General features: G+C 33.8%; 1 protein-coding gene across 1 annotated transcript in view; it reads right to left on the bottom strand.

Moving 5' to 3' along the window:
- The window catches only part of LOC117107631 (SAM and SH3 domain-containing protein 1-like), a 77,529-nt gene extending 58,736 nt beyond the window's left edge, over positions 1-18,793 (bottom strand). Inside the window, exons 1-4 of the mRNA XM_033249339.1 lie at positions 18,692-18,793; positions 2,657-2,791; positions 1,757-1,809; positions 629-663 (exon numbers count right to left, since the gene is read on the bottom strand). Of these exons, the coding sequence (XP_033105230.1) occupies positions 629-663; positions 1,757-1,809; positions 2,657-2,791; positions 18,692-18,793 (325 nt within the window). The remainder of the gene's footprint in view (positions 1-628; positions 664-1,756; positions 1,810-2,656; positions 2,792-18,691) is intronic.
- Positions 18,794-21,975: the final 3,182 nt, after the last annotated feature.

Here is a 21,975-nt window from a genome sequence, read left to right as displayed (position 1 = left end):
TTTGGTTCCTATGCTTGCAAGCATAGGAACCAAAAAGTATGTTTAAACATGTAACTTGTTTTGGCACAATGGAAACCTAAAAAAAAGGTCTGGCAGTTAACGTTTTAAATCTTTTCTTAAAAATTTGTCATCTAAAAAAAATTTAGAATAGTCCTATGGGATATTAAGCAACGAAATGTCTCTTTTCAATCGCTTTAACCAAAAAACATAATTTAATATTTGTGGTATATCGTTTAGGTGTTTTGAAAAAAAATGTGTTGGGAATATCTTGATGTTTGTAATTCATTCTTTCATTCGTTGTCTTTATTTCGAAAAATAAATTCATAGTACAGTATACAAAAATACTAAAAATACAAAGTACGGTATGGAATAATAATAGATTGTTCTATCCATCTTTTGGATATTCTCAACAAACATCAGTACTTTTCAGAACACCCACAAGGTATATTGTGTATTCACTATTGCCATGCAAACCTTCAAACAATATTTTAAAACCATATTATTTAACTAACTTAATTATAATAAGTTATAATTATAATTTAAAAAAACACATTACCATAGCACAATCATATTTCTTTGTAAACAAATTAATCAACTGAATAATTAATTAGAAAGATGATTGACTTACCTGGTGAATCTGAATCCTTCCTTGAAGAGGTTGTGCTGCAAATAAACAAAATTTACATGAATATCACTAAAATGTATAATTCTATCTGATATTTACTGATTATTTTTTTTTAAATTATTATTTGGATAAAATACCTCTGCTTACTTTGTATCAAATAATCAGCACCATAGAAGGAAACGTGTGATGCAGAGACAAGCTTCAGGCTTACTACTAAAAAGTATTCAGTTCGAGTCAGACATTAGTCATATTATGTCCTTGATTGAGGCACTTTATCTACATTGAGGGCACATGGTAGTATGAGAATGGTTTGGAATGAGATTGTTCCATAGTGAATTACATGCATCACTAGGAATAATCCTTAGGGAATTGCGGAAGTTGCACATTGTGCATGATTGATTGTGTATCCAATGACCAGGGAAAAAAACATTGAACGCGCAACATTCAGCAAGCGTTAGCGATCTATTACCTGGTATTATTCAATGTCACCATTAATATTTCTATTTAATGTGTGTGAAAGTAGAGCACTCCTTAGTTGTGCTCACTTAACACTCACGTACATGTACACAAAATAATTGAGAAGAAAAACATATTAGCAAAATTCTTATCAAATGTGTGTACATAATCATCGTGTAAAATATAAAGTAAAATAATTATCTTTTATAACATCTTTATTAATCCACATTATTACCATCATTCCAACATGTATGCTTTAGGTAACATAAATATCAAAATTTTAGAGAAAATATCAGGTCTAGATATTTTCTAGTAATTATGCACAGAAACACAGAAAAGAAACTTTTGTATCATCCTAGTAGAATAGCCAACTCTCCTTGGCTAACTGCTCAGTAACCATTTTGTAAATCCTCAGCCGAAGCATGTACATGGCATTATAAATCTATGTCATGTGATAGCATTTTAACAGTTTTTTTCAGTGAGGCTCTAACATAAATTGAACTGTTATTATGGTATGGTAAAGCTGTTAAAAGTATAAATTACAAGCTGATAGATTTTTAATAAAAATGTATGTAGGAAATACCAAATGTATGGTATAAAAAGAGATAATGTAATTCTAATATATTCAGAGGTTAGATGTACCGGTAGGTTTGTATACACTTGCTGTAGTCATACCTTGGCGGACTGCAAGCATTCTGTAAATCCTCATTCATCTCATCTATTTTTGTCTGCAAGAAATTTGTGAAAATGGTTAACAACCTGGATATTATTTTACTATAATAATTATCACCATTATAATTATTATCATAATTAACATAAACATTTTCATCATTATAATCATTACCATTATCCTCTTTGTATTTTTTTTTTTTAAGAATACAAATTAGAGCACTAGCTATATAATGAAAATAATTTTGTAGTCATCTCGGTCTAAGGGAGATGTAGAACGGAGGTTGAAAGGAAAAAAAGAGGCAGAGATAGGGCACAGTTCACATGGACTAGCCAGGTAGAGAATAGACGCTTGAATTACGAGCAGTGCGTCAGGATAGCGCAGCACAGATAAAGATTCATGACGGTCATTTTTTTTTTACTCTAAGCATGAGGACCAACATATAAAAATTAAATTCACCATTATTTTTTTTGTGTGTTTAACTTAATATTTATTAGTGTTATTACTATTGAGTATAAATGTCATCATCGTCATTATTTTCATTAAATGACTATCATCATTATTAAGCTATAAATATTTTATATAAATTCTGAATATAGAGTACATACTTTTAAAGGACATGCATTTAATTGAAATTGTAAGATAGGATTGTTCAATATCTCAGAACTTTTCCTTGAGCTTATTCAATCACAGAGCAAAGTTTCTTGCTCTATGATTGGATGCAAAATGTACATTTTTCTCATAAACCAAAATATTTTCTCCACATTTAAGTCTGTTTTGTTATCAGTATATCTATGACATAACAATATGCTTCCATCTATTTAATTTTATTTACACATTTAAAAAATCATTTTAACTGAACTATACCGTACATATGCACACACATAATTATTCATTTTATGTACCTGACTGTTTTGAAAATCTTTGGAAAACTTTCTTTTCCTCAGTTCTTCCATTTTTTCCAAGACATCGTTGTAATGAGTTCTGAATTCTGCAGCCAACGTCTTTGCCAATTCATCTAAATCCCCAGACGATCCATCCTAAATGGAGAAATAAAATACAACAAATTTTATAGTTTCCAATGACGCCAATAAACATTTTAAATTTTCTCATTTCTGGTGAACAAAGATGAGTACATTTGACAAACCTCATAATAAGACAAATGCAATTAAAGGAACAATCCCACATTTTATGTGACGATTTAAATTGTGCCCAAATTAATCATCATATTTCTTTTCAAAATATAAACATCCTGAAGTGTACATCCTACAATTGGTTGAGATGATAAGTCAGATCATTGTAGATGCCCCAACCAAGGTTTTAATGTATTGAATCATGTAAATATGTGCTTGTGTCTTTAATGTAAGAACAAAAGGTGATTAAATTTGGCAGGATATTCCCACCAGGTGTGACGGCAAATGGCATAGCCTAGCTCATTAGCATATTGCATCAAGTGAGACAGCACGGCCGGGCTCATTCCCATCAAGTGAGTCAGCACAGCCGGGCTCAATATCATCAAGTGTGGCGGCAATGGCAAAGCCGAACTCATTCCCCTTTATTAAGTGTGGCAGCACAGTTGTAGATCTAGGATTTAAGAATAGTGGTGGATAATGGGAAAGTGAGAAGGTTTGGGGGCTGGGGTGGTTTTGGGAGGGCCTCCCCTCACACTTGAGATTTTTTTTTAAATTAGTAGACGGCCAGACGTTCTTACATGGCATCTGAAAAAAGTTAAACTTAAAATAGAATGTGTATGTTTTACTAGAATAGCCTACTACACATAATGTACACACAAGAAGCACACACACAGGACGAGAGACCATTTTTTGCACGTTAAACGAAGGGGACAGCTGGTTCAACATTCATATCTATTACACTTTTTTTTTTTATTATAACAGTAAAATTTTGCCCAGGCTCATTGTTCTTAATTTTTGGCTGATTTCAGGCTCAAAATGTTCTTATTTTGTTATTATTTTTGCACATTTTTCAAAATTATTATTTTACAGTCAATATAATACTTTACTGTATTATAGAGATTATTACATAGTCACACCTACAACAAATAAGATACAGGTAGATTTGCTGGTTTTCCATTTTTAAAAATTATAATAACCTCATTTGACATTTTACCTCAGCCTCAATTTGTTCTTATTTTGTTCTTAATTTTTAAGCAATTTCAGTTTCGGTGTTCTTATAAAATGTGTTCTTATAAAAAAGTGAACCTCATGTTCAATATGGTACGGTGGCTGATGGAGAACAGCTTCGCTAGGTGGCTAGGAGGAAAAGCTTCTCACTTGAGGTGATTGTCAATAATTAGATGATAATCATTATTCTGTAGTCAACATGAGGAGTAATAGCCATCATGATTTCCTTTCCTCTTTTGCGCCTTTGTGTCAATATTGATTGTTGTTTCACACACATCCAACCTTCAATATGAACTTACCAGATGAAATGAACAAACCAGGTGTCAAGCCAGCAGTATATATAATACAGTATCAGTGACCCAATACATTGATTGCATTGTGTTCAGACTAAAGAGGCCCTCGGACATAATATCAATGACCCAATACATGATTATACTGTGTGCACATCAAAGTAAGCTGTCGCACATCATATTAATAACCCCATACCGTGTTATGTGCAGATTAAAGTAGCTCCCGCACATCATATCAATGACCCAATACATTGATTACATTGTGTGCACATCAAAGTAACTCTCGAATGTAATATCAATAACCCCATACCAGAGATTTTGCCAGAAAAACTAAATAGGCCGTCCAAAATGGAAGCTATTGGGCATGGCCCTGAGCCAACTGGCGGGCCACACCCACTCGGGAACATGCCCCCTCCCAAACATAAGAAAAAAAATAGAAAATTATGATCTCGAGAGGGCATTTAAAGGTGTTTAAATGTTGGAATTTTGTCTTCAAATGAATAGTGTTGAATTAGCTTTCACAAAGATATTTTAGTTATAGACATAGATTGTGCACGGCTACAGTTACTCACATGATGAGGCATGTTGTGGCACAGTCCAGTATTGAGTAAATGAGCTATAAAATATGGGAGCTCAAAAAATTGCCTAAAAATCAAAATTGTTTTTCACTATAGATCAACAGTTTAATGTCTTATTAATCATGTCCCAAAGTATTAGTTCTGGAAGTGGTTAACGAATTGTTTATTTAACGTTATTTTTCATAGTTCATTCTATTAAACAATGTATATGCACAAATAACTTTGAAAGGCAATTACTCAAAATCATGTTTATCTGGACTCTAAGAGTAGTGTACTTTCACTTTCCAATAACTTAGGCTTGAAATGTCCAATTTCAATGAATGACCCCTCATTTTAAAGATCAAATAATCAGGTATCTGAAAATACTAATAACTTGAATTTCAATTGCTACAACTTAGCCATTTTGCCACAACATGCCTCATGTTTCTAGGCTATGGAGATGCATCTTCATCTCTCGCCATAGTCTAGTGTAAATTCTACTCTAGGTCCTCCGAATCAAGAGATAGGCCTAAACATACTGTATTTTGTTGACTAATAACAACAAATTAACTATAAATCTTCTTTACGGTATTTCATGAATTAATTATAACCAGAGAGTTACGAACACCAACAATATTATGTCGGGGAACGGAATCTCAAGTATTGTAATTGCAGAGCCATGTATATGCGTTGTGGGCGACTCATAACCGTCCATTTTCCAGCAGGGTATAAATGTTTTTAACATAATGCATGTTTTAAGTGAACCTTTCACCTGGTAGGCAATGGTTAAGCCTTACATTTTTTGGGAATCCCCACCAAATATTGGTATGAAAACGACGTACATTCAATCAATAAAGGTTGTTTTTATCAAACGTAAATATGATTTACAGTAGCTTTAGTTTAATGTAACATTCGATGGATATCAAGAATATAAAAAATTTGCTAAAGGTAGACCAGGCCCAATTAGGCTAGGCCGAGCCGATTAGGCCAAGCCTTCCAAGCCCTCACGGTAAAAGTGGCCGTCCTAAATAATTGTTGGTCGTCCAAAAGACGGCCGGACGGCTCGCTGGCTAAGCTTATGCCCCATTGTATAGAAGTGGTTGGCGCATCGGTTGTGGCTTGGATTACCAACCTTGAGATCGATGGTTCGAAACTCTCGCTGTGCAAGTCACTTGTGTCCTTGGGCACAGCACTTCATCTACGGTTGTCTCTCTCCACCCCGGAGTACAGTACAAGTGGATACACGGTCATTTCAAAGCAGCCATGCACTGATTACAGCTGCAACATTATGAGGTCTGAGTGTGTGTTCCATATGTGCTTGATCCAGTGACCGGGGATAATAATGTAAAGCGCATAGAGGTTAGTCTACAATGTGCGCTATATCAGTCAACAATTATTATAATTATTATACCCTGTGTTGTGTGCAGATTAAAGAAGCTCTCACACATAATATCAATGACCTCATACCCTGCGTTGTGTGCAGACTACAAAAGCTCTTGCACCAATGACCCAATACATTATTTGCATTGTGAACACATTATAGAAGAAGTTGCACATATCAACGACCATTACTTTGTATTGAGTGCGCGTTAATGGATTTCTCGCATGTGCAAGTTGAGTGGCCGAGCGGTAAAGCCTGTTTTCCAGTAGACGAAATTATTAACGCGAACTAAAGCATCAGTTCATGCGCATTCACATTTCTATCAGAATTTTTCGCTGCAGCGAAATCAGTAGGTTGAACTGTTTATGACTTTTTGCGAAGTGAAAAAATACGCAACCAGTCAGAGCTCAGAAAGTGAACCAGCACTTTTGACTTAACATCAGTACTCTGGGGCAGATGCAGGATTTGGCGGTAGGGGGTGCGTGAGGGTCCACTTCACTGCCCCCACCATGGTTGAGCCTGAGGGAATAAAAAAATTTTTGAGAATAGGGACTTCGGAGACGCGAATCCAGAGTTTTAGCTTGGATTCCATAGAATTGCTCACCCGATTGGCGACAGTCGTAGTTCACAGACGAATCGGGGTGCCAACCCGATTACGCAGGGCAGTTAGCAATGCACTTATTCAATTGCATCTGCAACGCAATTGGAAAAGTTGAACCAGGTTCAACCTTCCCAACAACTGTCGCCGATAGGGTGAGCGATTATATGGAAACCGAGCTTTACTCTGACTATTGCACATAATGGGGTCCCTAAGTAGGCGGGGTCATGGGAAGAGAACGTGATGTTTGCTTGTTTCTCGCTAGGAGACTATTTTAGACGTGGAGTGGGGGGGGGGAGGGTGGTTTGTGGTAGTCTTGGGCAAATTGCCATACCTTACAACAATACAATACAACAATTATTTTTCTTAATACAATTTAGGGGGGTGCGACTGCACCCTTTGCACCCCCTCTGCATCCACCCCAGGTACTAGTTCAAGCCTATCCTCACCCAGGGTTTGGTTAGTAACCAAGTCTTCTCAGATAAGGACCTAAATTGAGAAGTCCAGTGTATAACTTACAAATCATGCTGGTGTAAACTTTAAAGAATCCAGGGGAATTATTCCCCATTCCCTACGGGGTGGGCTTTTTCACGCCTTCAAGTTTGGAATCTCTGCCAAAAAATCATCTACTGGATGAAATCTACTGTTCATGTCACTTCATATGAAAGCTACTCTCAAATGACACAAATTAACTATAATACTTTATCCACACAATGCTTTTAATGTGCATGGTATCTTTGCATTTATAACGCCAAACCTTGTGTGATTCTCACTCTGTCTTCGCAAATTAGATTAGGAGAAATGCAATTGTCACAGATAAGTGGTACGCTATTGGCTGGCAAATTTAGTTAAACAAGAACACATTTTGTGAACAATCCAAGCTTTGTTAATATATTGGGATTATTAACCAAGTTATTAATTATATGGATGCCTTTGTGTAATAGCATCAAACCTGTCTAAAGTATGTTAAGAGCCTTTTGCATCAGTAATTGCAAGATGTTGACATTTGACATGCTGATACAATACTGTGTATAATTGATTGGTAATTGTTAGCCACATCTGAAGTAGAATAATTGATGAAAAATATAGCATGATATTTATAGTATAGTTATATTTGTGGCTTTAAGTTAATAAGACATAATTAGAATCAGTAGCATGGTATTTGTAGCGTGACAGTATTTGTACCATGTATCAGTGTACCAACCATGAAGGTATTAAAGCATGATGCTCTTCCTAGGGAATGGTATTTGTAGCAAGATATTCAGAGCATACCACAAATTACTCAATTTGCTGTGTGGCTCTCATGCTTATGATTCCTGGTCTTAATGAGAGTCTCCCAGATTTAATAGTTTCAATTTTTTTAAACAAATGTATGATTCTTAGGATTGAAAATCATTTTGTGATTTTAATGGTATTGGTAGTGTGATAGCATAGCATGACAGTATTTGTAGTGTGATTTTGTAGCAAGATGGTATTTCCAGCATCATGGTATTTGAATCATGATGATATTGGTAGAATGATGGTATTGGTAGCTTTGGCAGAATTTGTAGCATGATGGCTAATTGTTGTGTGATAATATTTTTTGCAAGATGGCATAGTATTTGTATTGAGATAGAATTTGTAGCAAGGTATATGTAGCAAGATTGTATTCATAGCATGCTCGTATTGGCAGCATGATGGTATTAGTATTATTGGTAGGATTTGTAGCATACTTTCTGTAGCATCATGTAGGTCCTATATCTAATCACAATATTAATTTAACTTTGCTACAGAATATACAGTGCTTTCAAAGTGACCCAGTTATGTACATCTCATTAGAGACAGAGATATGATGGTATTTCATGAAAAATAACAGCACGATGTTTGAATCAGCATTGCAGTTTAAAGACATATTTGGCATATATCTGAACATATCACATTCACTGCATTGCAAATTTTTACATGGAAGATGTAGACTGGTAGTTAACATGACAGGCCATTTGTAATTACAGTTCGCCCTTCAATTCAAGACCACCTTTGGGACCTGAAAATTCAGACCGGTCTCGAAATTCGGTCTCCAACAGAGGGTTAGCTTTGTGTTAAGATTGAAGATTGTTAATTGATACTGACAAAGTTGTCTCAAATTAAAGGGGTCTCAAATTGGAGGGTACACTGCAAGGGTGGATCCAGGATTTAAAAGAGGGGGTTCAAAATGTTCACAAAAAAACCCCAAAATGAAAGGGGGTAAGGAAAATTTTGATTCCTAGATAGCCGGAAATGAGCTTTCCCAACTTCTGAGTAGTCTTTTAATGACCTTTAAGTTCTTCAAATTCCCCCTCTTGAAAAAAGGTCAGTTAATTTTTATCTCATTCTTTAGGCCTAAACATAGGGGGAAAAAATCAAAGACAGGCAATATATTATTATATTCCAACAACATTGAGTAGTTAGATATGTAGTCTTTCTTCCATAGATCGATGAACCGATAGGCCTGAAGAACGCACTTTCGTACATAAAGTATTACGATGGTGAACCTAAAACAGTGTGTATAATTTATTTAATTGAAAACTAGTTGGGCTAAGCATAATTTGTCCGATCTTCCAACCTACTGTACATGCCTAGGTAGGTTAGCATGCCTTTTGTAAGCCAGGACCCAGTTGTATTTTGTTACGTTTCTTCAAAGAGGGAGGATATATAGGAAGAAAAAATAATAGGAAAGAAATTTGGAGCGGCTGAAATATTTACCGAAAATAAACAATAATAATCATGTTGTAATTAATACATCACGTTTTTGTGAAAATTTGTTGGCACTAATCGTCAGGTCAAGGTGCAGGCAGCCTACATGTTTCATATATTCAACATTTACAAAACTTTTTTATGTGTATTTACTTTTATTGAAACAAAATACATGAAATGAAAGTGATTCCTTTCACAAAAAGAATGTTTGACGAAAAAAAAAACAACTTAGGAACAGTTTAATGAGATACAGATTTCTAAATATCTAAAAACTGGGGGAAAGGAGGCATTCCACCCCATTTTTACTTTTCCCCTAGTTTTTAAATATTCAAAAATCTATATCTCATTAACTGCTACCGAGTTTTACATCAAACTGATTCTTGTTTCAGTTGTACAACATATCAAATAAATTTTTTCCTCCAGAGCCTGGTTTTAATATATTATATATTTAAAATATATATATTATATATTTAATATATATATTTTTATATAGAAATACCATGTTAGAGTACTGTTTGGTATACTGCAAATGTTAATATTACAGTATTTGGTTGAAATCAAAGAATTCTGGAGCTATTCATAGAATCAGGTAGTATAGGTGGTAGTACAGCAGTAGTAGAGATTTGATTGTGAAGCTTTCTTCCGGTAGTAGAGTGATGCGGTAAGATACGACGTGAATGATGGTGTAGAATAGCTTTTAACGTTAGGATGATGATCTTATGTATTCTTAATTACAGTAAATATTATGTTTCATTTACCAGGTGTATTGATTACTGTCATTTATATATAATGTGTTCCATGTGTATATGTACGGACGTGTTAAACATACATTATGAATTATATTTTAGAATGGCCTACTTTGAAGTTTGTGTAAAAAATGAGCAATCAACGTTTGCATTTGACACAAATATTTATTGATTGCTTATTTGAGTCTGATTGATGTTAACTGATTAACTATTCTACCTCATTAACAACGCATCTTAAAAAATTGATGAATTCTACCTCATTAACACATCTTCACTGATAATTCTACATCATTAACATGTCACAACAGACAGATGAATTCTAACTAATTAACAACACATCTTAATTAATCATTTAATAGATCATAAAATGTGTTCAACCTCATTTTCAGTACATGTTTAACAAGAGACCGAAAAAAAAATTTATCAACTGGCAAGATGGAGAATACATTATAGCAGGTCAAGTGATCAGTGATCATTCAAGATGTGAAAGCAAAAAACAGGATTAAAACAGGATTAAGACACGATTATAATTAGTGGATGAGTGGCAATGATCCAAAGTAGGACGCTGCATGCGTCACTTACAATACAAAACTTGTGGCACACTTCTTTCAGGAAGTCTTACCACTTCAATTACGCCGATGCTTAAGCTACTTTAAGTATCACGGACACGACTTGCGCAAGAAAGGGTTCACACCAGATTCTTAAACGTGGCTCTCGCATTATATTCTTGGTACGTACGATACAATCTAACGGTAAAAACAATAGTAATGGGTGTGCTACCACAGCAAATCAACAAAGAAGAATACAGGATGTTCCCATTTTTGTAGAAACTGATAATACTTTGATAAAATACCCAATGGGTGGTTGGTGAGCAAAGGCCTACTTGACATATTCAATAACTATACCTACCATAATTATAATTATGTCTAAAAATTGAGATTGAACCTAAAAACTTGTGATTAGAAATTGAGCACAGATAACTGTCCCAGTGGTACACATTGTCTCATTAGCATTATAATACTGTAATATGTTACAATATACAGTAGGCCTATTGTATTGTATAATCTAGGTAGGCCTATTATTGTCTTAGCATTTGGACTTAAAAGTTTGGTATAATTGGTTTTTCATTGCCCCAAACTTGAAATCTTATGAAAAAATAATGCTTCTAAGTAGAAAAGCAGTTAAACCAGGAATTTCCACAGTTTGGAGCACCGACAGCCGCTATACTATATCACCGGTTTAGCAGACTAAACTCAGCTGTCCACAATCAATTCAAATAAAAGTGATCTTCATACATCAGCAGCATAAACTAATTACAGCTTAAATAAAGCAACCACATTTTAAGAATACATGGTAATACATTAAACAAAACTGAATAATACATAAAATGTGATAAAAGAATCTGCAACAATGGCCAATTCAAGGGTAACACTTACAGTAACAATGCAACAATACAGTTACTTCAAGTGGAGATTTGACTGCTCTTTAATTCTGAGTGTTTAAACTACGTGATCTTTGTATTTTTTTAAAGACTATTAAAAGGCTTTCATAAACATTTATCTAATGAGTACTGTACTAAGATCTTAACTCAAAGGACAAAATGGAATCCTACCAATACTTGGCATGCTACTACTAGTACCAGTAACTACCAAATGTTGGCATGTAATTAATTAATATAATGTCTGTTTCGAACTAAAAAATTTGTTTTCATTGTATCACAGCAACTACAGCAGTCTCAAAATGAGGAAAATTCATTCAACTTTATATTTTCACATCTTTTAAGCAATAAACCAGAATTTTCTCCACAGAATCTTTATATAGGTATAGGCCTACCACATGTTACTCCGTAAAAATCAATCTTGTCAATTTTGACCTTTAACCATGGAGATTTTTTTTTTCATATAAGATTCTAATCCATACCATAACCTGCACCCTTAATTCTAAGTCATTACTCTATTCATGTTACATTCATCCAATAGAAACCTCTGGATTAAAAATATATTTGGTCATTAACATTGCATCATGAAATAATATTGGGAACATAAAACTATTGTATTAATTAATGGTCTGCTGATTTCGTTTTATAAATGAATTGTATTTGCATTGCAAATTATTGTATTAATTAATGGTCTGCTGATTTCGTTTAAAAAATGAATTGTATTTGCATTGCAAATTATTGTTTTAAATTAGTTCAAATTCTACTGTAACTGATTCTTATGTCAATAAAAATAAAATTACAGTATAAAGAATGAATTTAACTATTGCATGAAAACTTTTCAAAAACCCCTATTAAGGGGACAATTTCACCTTTTTGGTTAATTTCTCCTAAATAGGGGTACCCCTATTCAGGGGACACTTATTTAGTCCCAAAGGTATCATCTTAATAGGGGTACTGTAACTCAAGTTTAAGAAAAAAAATCATAACAGGCCCCATACAAAAAATATATTAGTTTATCACCCTATCAAAGAATAAAAACTGTTGAGGGTTTTATTTTTGCTGACCTTGCCCACATTTACTGATGTTAACAAGTCAATCAATGGTTAGGGACATATATAAAAAGTCATAAGAATGGAATCAAATTTATATTTAAAAAATATGTTTTTGTTGTAACAGTAAACATATTTGCAAGAAATCCTGAGCTTTTAAAGTGAAAAACGATGGAAAAACGACCGTTTGAAATAAGAATATATGTTGACTAAAATTTAAAAAATTTTAACAAATCAGAATTTCCCCAAAAGTGACGAGGGAGAGGGTGATAAACTAATAATTTTTTCATGGGCCTTACAACCAATTTGGTTAAAAAATGAGAATAGAGTTAACCTAGTGAAAATATATTAAAATAAAATGAAAAATTGAAGTATTCCCTGCAGACTGGGCCAAGCTCAATTACTCTAAAAGTATTGTATTAAAGAAGAAACTGGATAAAATGAGACACTTTAGAGGGGAAACAATACTGATGCATTGGATAAGACAATAGGATAATGGACAAACACTCCCTAGAGGCTGATCATGTCTAGACAGGCAGTACTGCAAAACTGTGCATCTTCATATTTTTAGGGAAATATCCAGAAACTCTCAAAAAACATAGGAGAGTACTGTATGAAACAAATTTGGAAAAAATGATAAAAGCCATTGTGATTCAATAAATTTATTAGTTCATTGTCTGCTTTCCATGTTTTATTTCTGGAGATAAACTAATAAAGTTCAAAATATTGAATCATAATGGCTTGTAAGTTGTATCAATTTTTTCAAAGTTTGTTTCATACTAATCTTATGTCAAACTTATCAGTGAACCCCACAATCTCTTAATAAACCATATCTAACGTTTCAATGATATGGTATGGTATAGTCCATATGATATGGTATATATGGTATAGTAATTGACATGGAACAGAACCTAGAAAAAGGATTCTACAGCTCTGCAGTTAAGGAAGTCATTGTTTATCCATTGCTGTCCACGGTTTATCTAAACATCTTAAAGTGTGAATACATCTTTATCTATTTAGTCTCTCACAGCTGATTGACATTTAAGTGAGATGAATGACAACAACCCTAATGCATTGGATCCGGTGTAGACAGTGGGAAGGATTCTACATCCACAGAACCTTGAACTGATGAAGGGTGGTTGTGGTTGGCTTGTTACCAAAGCTCTCCCTTAAATCCTAGGGTCAGTGGTTCAATCCCTGGTTAAATCCAAGGTTTTTCTTATACAGAAAGTAAACCACCTTCCAATGCCATCTGTTGGTTTAAGAAATTTCAATATTTAATTGCTTAAATTATACCTAAGCAAGTTCTTTCAAATAACATAACTTGGAACCAATGTCAGTGTGGGGATTCACAGAATGTTTGTGAAGTATTAAATCAGGGGTGGGCATTAAAATTGTTGATACAACTCCAAGGGCCGCACCCAAACTTTGATGTTTCAGTGCACTTCCAAAAACCTTCATACACTGTTTTATGCCACTTTATGCTCAGTTTTACTATTACTTTTTACAGATGATCGGTGCTGGGCTGCAAAAAGCAAGGTGTTTTCTAGCCAAAGCTGGTTGGCGGGCCGTACGCATAGGGTTTGTAATTCATTTTCGTGGGCCGCACTTTGCCCACCTGTGTTTTAAATGTTATCAATGTGAGGTCTTAGTAGCGTAGCCTGAGAAGCTCATGGTGCCTGACCACTCGATTTCTGTTCAAACGTGAAAGGTAGCCAAAACGGCAATAAAGTAAAACAATACAAAACAAAACAACTTGAATTCACAAAAAATATATTTTTGTTTTACATGTTCGGCACCCATTCTGAAACAAGTCTTCATGCTTAAAGATTTATTCTCTACTTTCCATGTTTAATTTATTCAAGGGCGCATGGAGTGAGTTTATGAAGTTTTTATGATTTTGTAATGTATTTCTGCTTGTTTACATTTCTTTGATATAATAATATAATATAATAATACAATAATAAAAATAAAGGCTTTGTTTAAACACGGAAAAGCTTGTATCACACGAAGGTGTTCTTCTACAAGGCTGTGATATTGATAAAATACTAAAAAGATTAACACCATTTACTAAACAATTTTTATAAAAGTAAACATAAACAAATTCAAAAACTTACACCACTGGGTAATAACTGTTTAAATAAATAAACATTTGTTGCATTTTGAACTGCACTTTCAAGACTACTCCATAATTTGGCTCCACGATACGAAAAACTTCGCTTTTTGTACTCCGTTTTGGGTTTTTCCAAAGACAAGACATCATTAGATCTTGTATGGTATTTTTGTTCCTTAGCGGTAAATAATGTGTTTAAGTATGGTGGTGCTTGATTATAGAATATCTTATACAATGTAATGGCCTCATTTCGATACAGTTGGTCTTCAAGTTTATTCCAGTTTAAGTTTTGCAGGGTTTGTGTACTTGAGTCATATTTTCTTACTTTTGGCAAATAACTGATTTTGGCTGTGCACTTTGTAGCTGTAACACAAAAAGCATTTATCAGGTGAAATGTGAACTCCAGTTCAAAACACTGCAACGCTAGATTGTATCATGCGCAAACTTTCAAAATGATCAGTCCTTTTGTTCACGTCCTAGGCCTACAAGCTAAAATGTTAACAAACATGTGGAGCGACAAAATTACTCGTTTTGTAATAATTTTTTGGGGGATATTGGACATAGGCCTTTCCGCTCTTTAACAAGGGTAATTCATTCATCATTGAGAAAAACTAGGCCTATCTATTTCTAGTGGATCAGAATCGTATACAGAAGGAAGAAAATTCAAAGAACCCCGTGAAACAGTAGAAATAGATAGGCCTAGTTTTTCTCAATGATGAATGAATTACCCTTGTTACCAGCCTCAGCGAGGCTGGTAAAGATTACCGAGACGTTCCGAGATTTTACAAGGATATTACACGGAGGTACTTTCACACGTGCCGTAAAATGTTACTTTTGGTTACATTTTGTTACATTTGGTAAGATTTTTGTACGTGTGAATCGGGTGTTAGTCATATTTTCTTACTTTTGTAATTATTTTAGCTGCCATGTTTTGATCATTTTTGTCTCTTCTTTGTAATGATTTTATTTTTATGGAAAGCAATAAATATTACTTACTTATTACAATTGAAAGTCTATTTGCTTTGAACATTGTTCAATATCTCTATTTAAATCTGGTAAGGAAACTATATTTGAGGGCCAAAAATGCCAACAAATCTGGTTTCTGGAAAACACTGAGTTGTCTCAGAGAGAAACAATCAGCAAAAGATGTTAAGGAAATTGAAAGACAAAATATGAGGCGATATTATCCAATGAAATATAATTTTATCCTTGTGTTGTAAAGGTTAAATTTGGCATTTTGTTAAATGGATTGCTTCTTGTAATAATTTTATAATACTTACTTACAGGAGTAATCAGTATTCGGGCCCCCGATACCTAGATATATAGAAATACCGGAATGGTATCCAGTGGGAAATACCTCTGCAATATGAAATTTTATTCATAGTATTTTTTTGTTTATAGCATGTAAAAATATTGCTTTCTTTGTGCCTTGCATTTCATATTCATATTTTCATAAACTATTACGCATTAATACTACCACTGTAATATGGATGTGACCTTGTGAATGAAATTTAAATTTAAATTGAGTAGAATAATGGTAATGACAGTGTAATGTTGGTAAAGACACCTATCAAATTCATTGATTAAAAAACAGGCTGAAAATCCTTTAATAAATTTATAAGGCTGGACATGCTAAGATATTTTTAATGTACATCCCCATTACTGTAAGCTTTCTCATACATACAGTAATAGGTTTATGAACAGATACTACCTCAGCAATTAAGATACTCAATAAGCAACTATTGAGATGATAAGATTTGTTTATGATTAGATTTTCATATTGTTTTTATTAACAAAAAAAAGATATCTAGTTGATGCACCATCTACTGTACACACATTAAATATACATTTTTGGCTAAAAATCAGCTTTCTCTATTTTTATTAATAATTTATTGCAATATTTCTATTTATATTTTACTAATATTCTGACTTTATACTGAATGACACATTCAGAGCTGAAGCATTGATTTGCAAAATCTATAATTACATTTACATTCTTAAATTCAATTGAAAAATTAAAAGCTAGTCACACCGAAAGTGTGAACAAAACAAAACACCTTGTTTAGTTAAAAATTGTCATAATTATTTTTAAATCACTATGAAACTATAAAAGATGGAATTACCACCTGGCCATTAACAAGTGCTGTAGTACATGGAGAAAATAATGGCGACAATGTTCCTTTGCCAAACTAAAAATTTGAGTAATGCGAGCTCTGATAAGATGAAGTTACCATGGTTATTACGAGAACTGTTACTATGGCATTGCAATAATGACTTTCTAATACTGGCGTACAGAGCAGTAATTACATTTGATTGTAAAGTGCCATAAATAAGAACAGAATCTTGAAACACTATCTGTAGATTGCATAGTTAATGTGTTTCTATGACGATGCATCTTGCGTTCTGTACACCGGTACTTGCCTGTCAGTGTACATTGCACAAACTGACATAAATTTTTGCTGATTTATTGCGCTTGGGCTGCTTGCTTCTTATATCTAAGAACATGCTAAAGGCTACGATCAAAATCATATTGTTTGGTGATGCTGATGGTAAATTATTCAAAATTAGCACTAAAAGCTTTCAATTTTGTTATTGCCAGTGACAAGCTTTACTCTGAAGCTAACATATATTAAGTTTTGTCAACAAACACTAAACACTAAAACTAAACACTAAACAATATTCCCATGAGACTAATAATAATAATAATAATAATAACAGAATGCTACTAGAGCTTTTTTTTTAAACAGAGGAACATAATCAAAAAGGATATATTTTCATAATATTACTTAATGCCCATGAGAGTACAAGAGGCAGTCCAGATTTTTGAGAGTCTGTTACGATTCTATTCACGATTCACGGGTGACTTGAGATCCTAGGCAAGTAGGCCTTTATACACCCCCTTTCAGGGTCAAAGGGCTAAATGGCCCATAAAAGTTATCAGTGGTTCTGATGGTTAAGACTTATTGATAGTGGTTTTCTATAGTTTACATGAAAAGTAAGCACAAAGATCAGACCAACTAGGTTCCAGCAACCAAATTCAGTTTGAATCAAATGTTCTAGAAGACTAATTTTCTATAGTTTTTATACAATATGTTTTATCCGTTCTCAAGCGGAACCAATGTGAGCAAGGCTGGTGCCACTATTCCCACTTATGAATGCAAATTTGTTTGTTTACAACTGAAAAAACAAAATTTTGATATTTTAAATGTCCTTTTTAACCAAACAGCCCACAGGTTTTTATAGTAGCTATAATGTGTGAGAACAAAAATCTTCAGTTTTGATGTTCTACAGTACAATAATACAGTGATTTTTTTTTTTATAATCATGGTTGACAGGCATCTACCTATGTGATTTTTTTTAGGGCTCTGACCTCATGACTAAAGTGTTGCTAGCCCCAGCCCTAGCCCTAGCTCACCATCCTGCAGACAGTTACAAACACATGCAAAAGTGACGACAAAACTCTACCAACATAATAACATTCATTAACAATATGATGTTAGCAGAGGCCCTAAGTCTCAAATCCATATGGTCTCCCGCATTCCTAAGAGAAAGTAAGAATCTCTAGGAAACTAACCCATTTTTCCACAATTCAGAGTGTTTGCATGTTTTCACAAATGAATTAGCATATGATGTTTCCAAGTTTTATGAAGTTCATTAATCCAGATCTTACTTAGAAGTGGTTTCTGTCTTAGGACTCTAACACAAGTTTACCTCAAGAAATCAAACACATTAATAATACTTATTATACCTTAGACTTTCTGACTTGAAAACAATTCACCACAAAATAGAAGTTTACTATGAATAAAGTATGCTTCTTTGTCTCTAAAAATAAATTGAAGACTGTTAGATATGTTCTATCAAACCACACTACACAAGTCTCATTCATACTCAACCTTACAAAATTATGTAACTCACCTTTAGAGACCATTCAATGGTAAAATATTCCCTAGTTCCCTTTACTTTCTCTGCCTGCAGAAGTGTGTTCGGATTTAAGAACAAACGCTGACTTTTATTCATAATTTCAGTATTAGCATACCTTTCTATTCAGAATCAGGTACTGTAATCTGTAGTTCACAAGATTTCTATTGTATTGTTGTCAATACTTTTAAATTGATTTCAAATACCTTAGATTATGAGTCACTCACTACCAAGTGGTAGTATTACAGTTCTTTATTATATTACCATGTGTACATGATTATTACATATTTAAATAAATTATATTATTATTATAGACTCTGAGTCTGGGTTAACTGAACATGTGCGATTACAATTCAAGGTGCAGGCACATGTAGACACAGCCTCTGGCTAGAGGTACTTTACATTGTCCAGCAATGGTATCCCACGAACACAGACAATTTGTTCAGACTGGAATATCTTCCCAAAAACTAAAAAAAAAAATACTCAACAGATTGTTGGTAGTAAAAAGACTACTCACTCAAAGTGGTACAGAATGCATTCCCAAGCATCTAAAAAAAATTTGCAGGGGAGCATGCATGATTGTACACCCTGCCTGTCAGTTGCAAAGACTCTCTTCAACTGGCCTATGTACAAGACAGCTGGTTCACTAACACTTTATTCAATCTCCCCTATCACTCAACAACTGCAACACCTCCAGCTTAAGATCCGTTTGATAACGACTGTGTTATTATTAAGATTGCACTTTTTTACCCTGCAAAACTGATTAAAATTTCTGTATGTTCTTTTAAAATAATAATCTTAATAAGTGTCCCCTTAATAAAATGTGGGTTCTACTATAAACATTCAAAACTCTACATAAGATACGGTATACCATTTTAAATATTGAATTTTTTTCTACCCTGCAAATTGCTTAGAAATTTTGTTTTTTAGTATGATGAATATTAATAGAGGTGTCCCCTTAATAAAAGCTGGGTTCTCCTACTGTAAACATTTACACACTTTACGTAAGATCATTTGATAATCAAGATTGAATTTTTCTACCTTGTTATATTGCTTAGAATTTCTGTATGTTCTTTAATATGATGAATCTAATGTTTATAATTTTTTTCCAAGATATTATAATGAAACATGGTAATTTGATACACTGTGCAAAAAACAAGTACATCTGTTCACATATTACTGTAATTACCTCTAAAAAGCAAGATCGTGCATTTTACTGAAAGTAACTAAAAGAACAAAACCAATTCTTTTGAAATCACGAAGCATATTCTGCTATTCTTCGTATTATGAGGTTTAATTTTAATTTCTAAATACAAGAAACAGGAACATACTGTCCGAAAATGAAACACAAGTTACACCACAATAAAAGAGGTACTGTGTAACAATACAAATCAAAAAGACAGACCATCAAAGCAAAATTACATATGTTGATACATTAGCTCTTAAATACCGTAAGTCATGAAGTTCTTAAAAATGAATTTACTTGTAGAAAATTATGTACTGTCCTACTTCTACTAGAAATAAACTCTTAAATTTTTGTTTATTAAAATTATTGTTTATAATTTATATTATATAATAACCTAGTTACCAAATTGTTTTGTATAGCATGTTCACATCATGAGAATAAATCAATTAGAATGGTTAGCATGTTAATAACCAATCTGAGGAATTTTGTATTTCATCCGGCGTTAACCATAGTTATTATGCGTGTACAATCATGTTCAATCACAGGACAGCATGTTTAGGATGTTTATATGTTCAAAAGGCATGAATGAATGCATATTTATGTAGGATATTGTAGCTAATCACGATCAGTAAACCTACTGATGACAAACTTGAGCATCAAATAGCTAATCTTAAAGGGATGAACCCTCCAGCCAAATGCAGGTATTTTAAATAATAATTAATCTGCATGACATTACAATCATACTGTGTGCAGAATCATTAATTATTAAGGTCAATATCCTACAAAAGCTTGCACCATAGAGTACCACAGTCGTGTCGTCAAGACTCCAGGTGGCGCTGTCTGTTGTCAATGGACGTTAGTTACCGTTCATTATGCCTGAATGACTTCATAGGCTTTCTGGAATAAGCATTTTAAAGTCTAATATTTTACCATCAAAATGTGCTAAAAACACAAAAAGCTCGCATTATATATATATTATAGAAGCGGTTGGCGCATCGGTTGTGGCTTGGACTCCCAACCTCGAGGTCAGGGGTTCGAAACTCTTTCTGTGCAAATCTCTTGTGTCCTTGGGCAAGGTACTTTATCTACTACTGCCTCTCTCCACCCAGGAGTACAAGTGGGTACCTGGTAGGTTCCAACACAACACATGGTGTTGTGACATAACACTGTAGTACTCTATTAACAATGATCCATAATTTAGAAATTATTATTTCAACATGTTTTTTCACGTTTATTGGTCATTAGTGTCACAAGTAAGAAAAAGAAACTGACTGACTACATAATCACATTGCATGCCCAGAAAAACAAAGAATAATAATTCCTATTACTGTAACATGAAAATCTGATTAATTGCTGCGAAGCAGCAAATTCATATTCTTGACAGCAATTTGACCTCTGAAAGGTCATTGTTTGTCAAAAAACGAGTGCCTAAGATGACCGAAAAGCGGAGTTTCCTTCTTTCGTTCTGCTGGGTAAAATCAATTACTTTAGGCGACGTTTGTAGACTAACCTACTCGTACCAACGTCCGCATGTCGCGCTAGCCTTATCCTACTCTAGGCCTAGACTTTGTACTCCAATTCAGCCCCTGTCTCTTATACACATCTAGATGTGTATAAGAGACTATTTAACATCACAATAATTCATTATTAGACCTATAGTTGTTTTTTGAATTGTACTCCACAAATCTCAGCCGATACCTCGCACAACTGGCTAACGTCTCTATCTATTGTCGTGACGTCATGGCTCGATGGCTCACACTTGTGATGTCTCGCACTTGTGATCAAATAACACGCTGGCTCGCACTTTGGAAACATTCTTTGGCAGTCAACTCGCCCCTAGAAAACCTGCCCTTGGAAACTTGCCCCATAAAAAAATGTACACTTCCTAGACCATGCAGTCTTCAAAATAAAAATTGTAACCTTTGGTAATCAACTACATTTTCCACATACATTGAAATTTTTGAAATTTTATTTAAAAAAACCTAAACCATAATTCACCACACTATAGACACTTTTTGACAAAAATGAAAAATCACGACTTTGTTACCCAATGAGAAGTGTTCTAATATAGACAATGGGTCGTGTCTCATATTAT

Source organism: Anneissia japonica, unplaced genomic scaffold (assembly GCF_011630105.1).
Source record: "Anneissia japonica isolate Jap-2015-1 unplaced genomic scaffold, ASM1163010v1 scaffold5330_len1712360_cov203, whole genome shotgun sequence".
Classification (NCBI taxonomy): domain Eukaryota; kingdom Metazoa; phylum Echinodermata; class Crinoidea; order Comatulida; family Comatulidae; genus Anneissia; species Anneissia japonica.
This window is presented reverse-complemented; position numbering and strand designations above follow the sequence as displayed.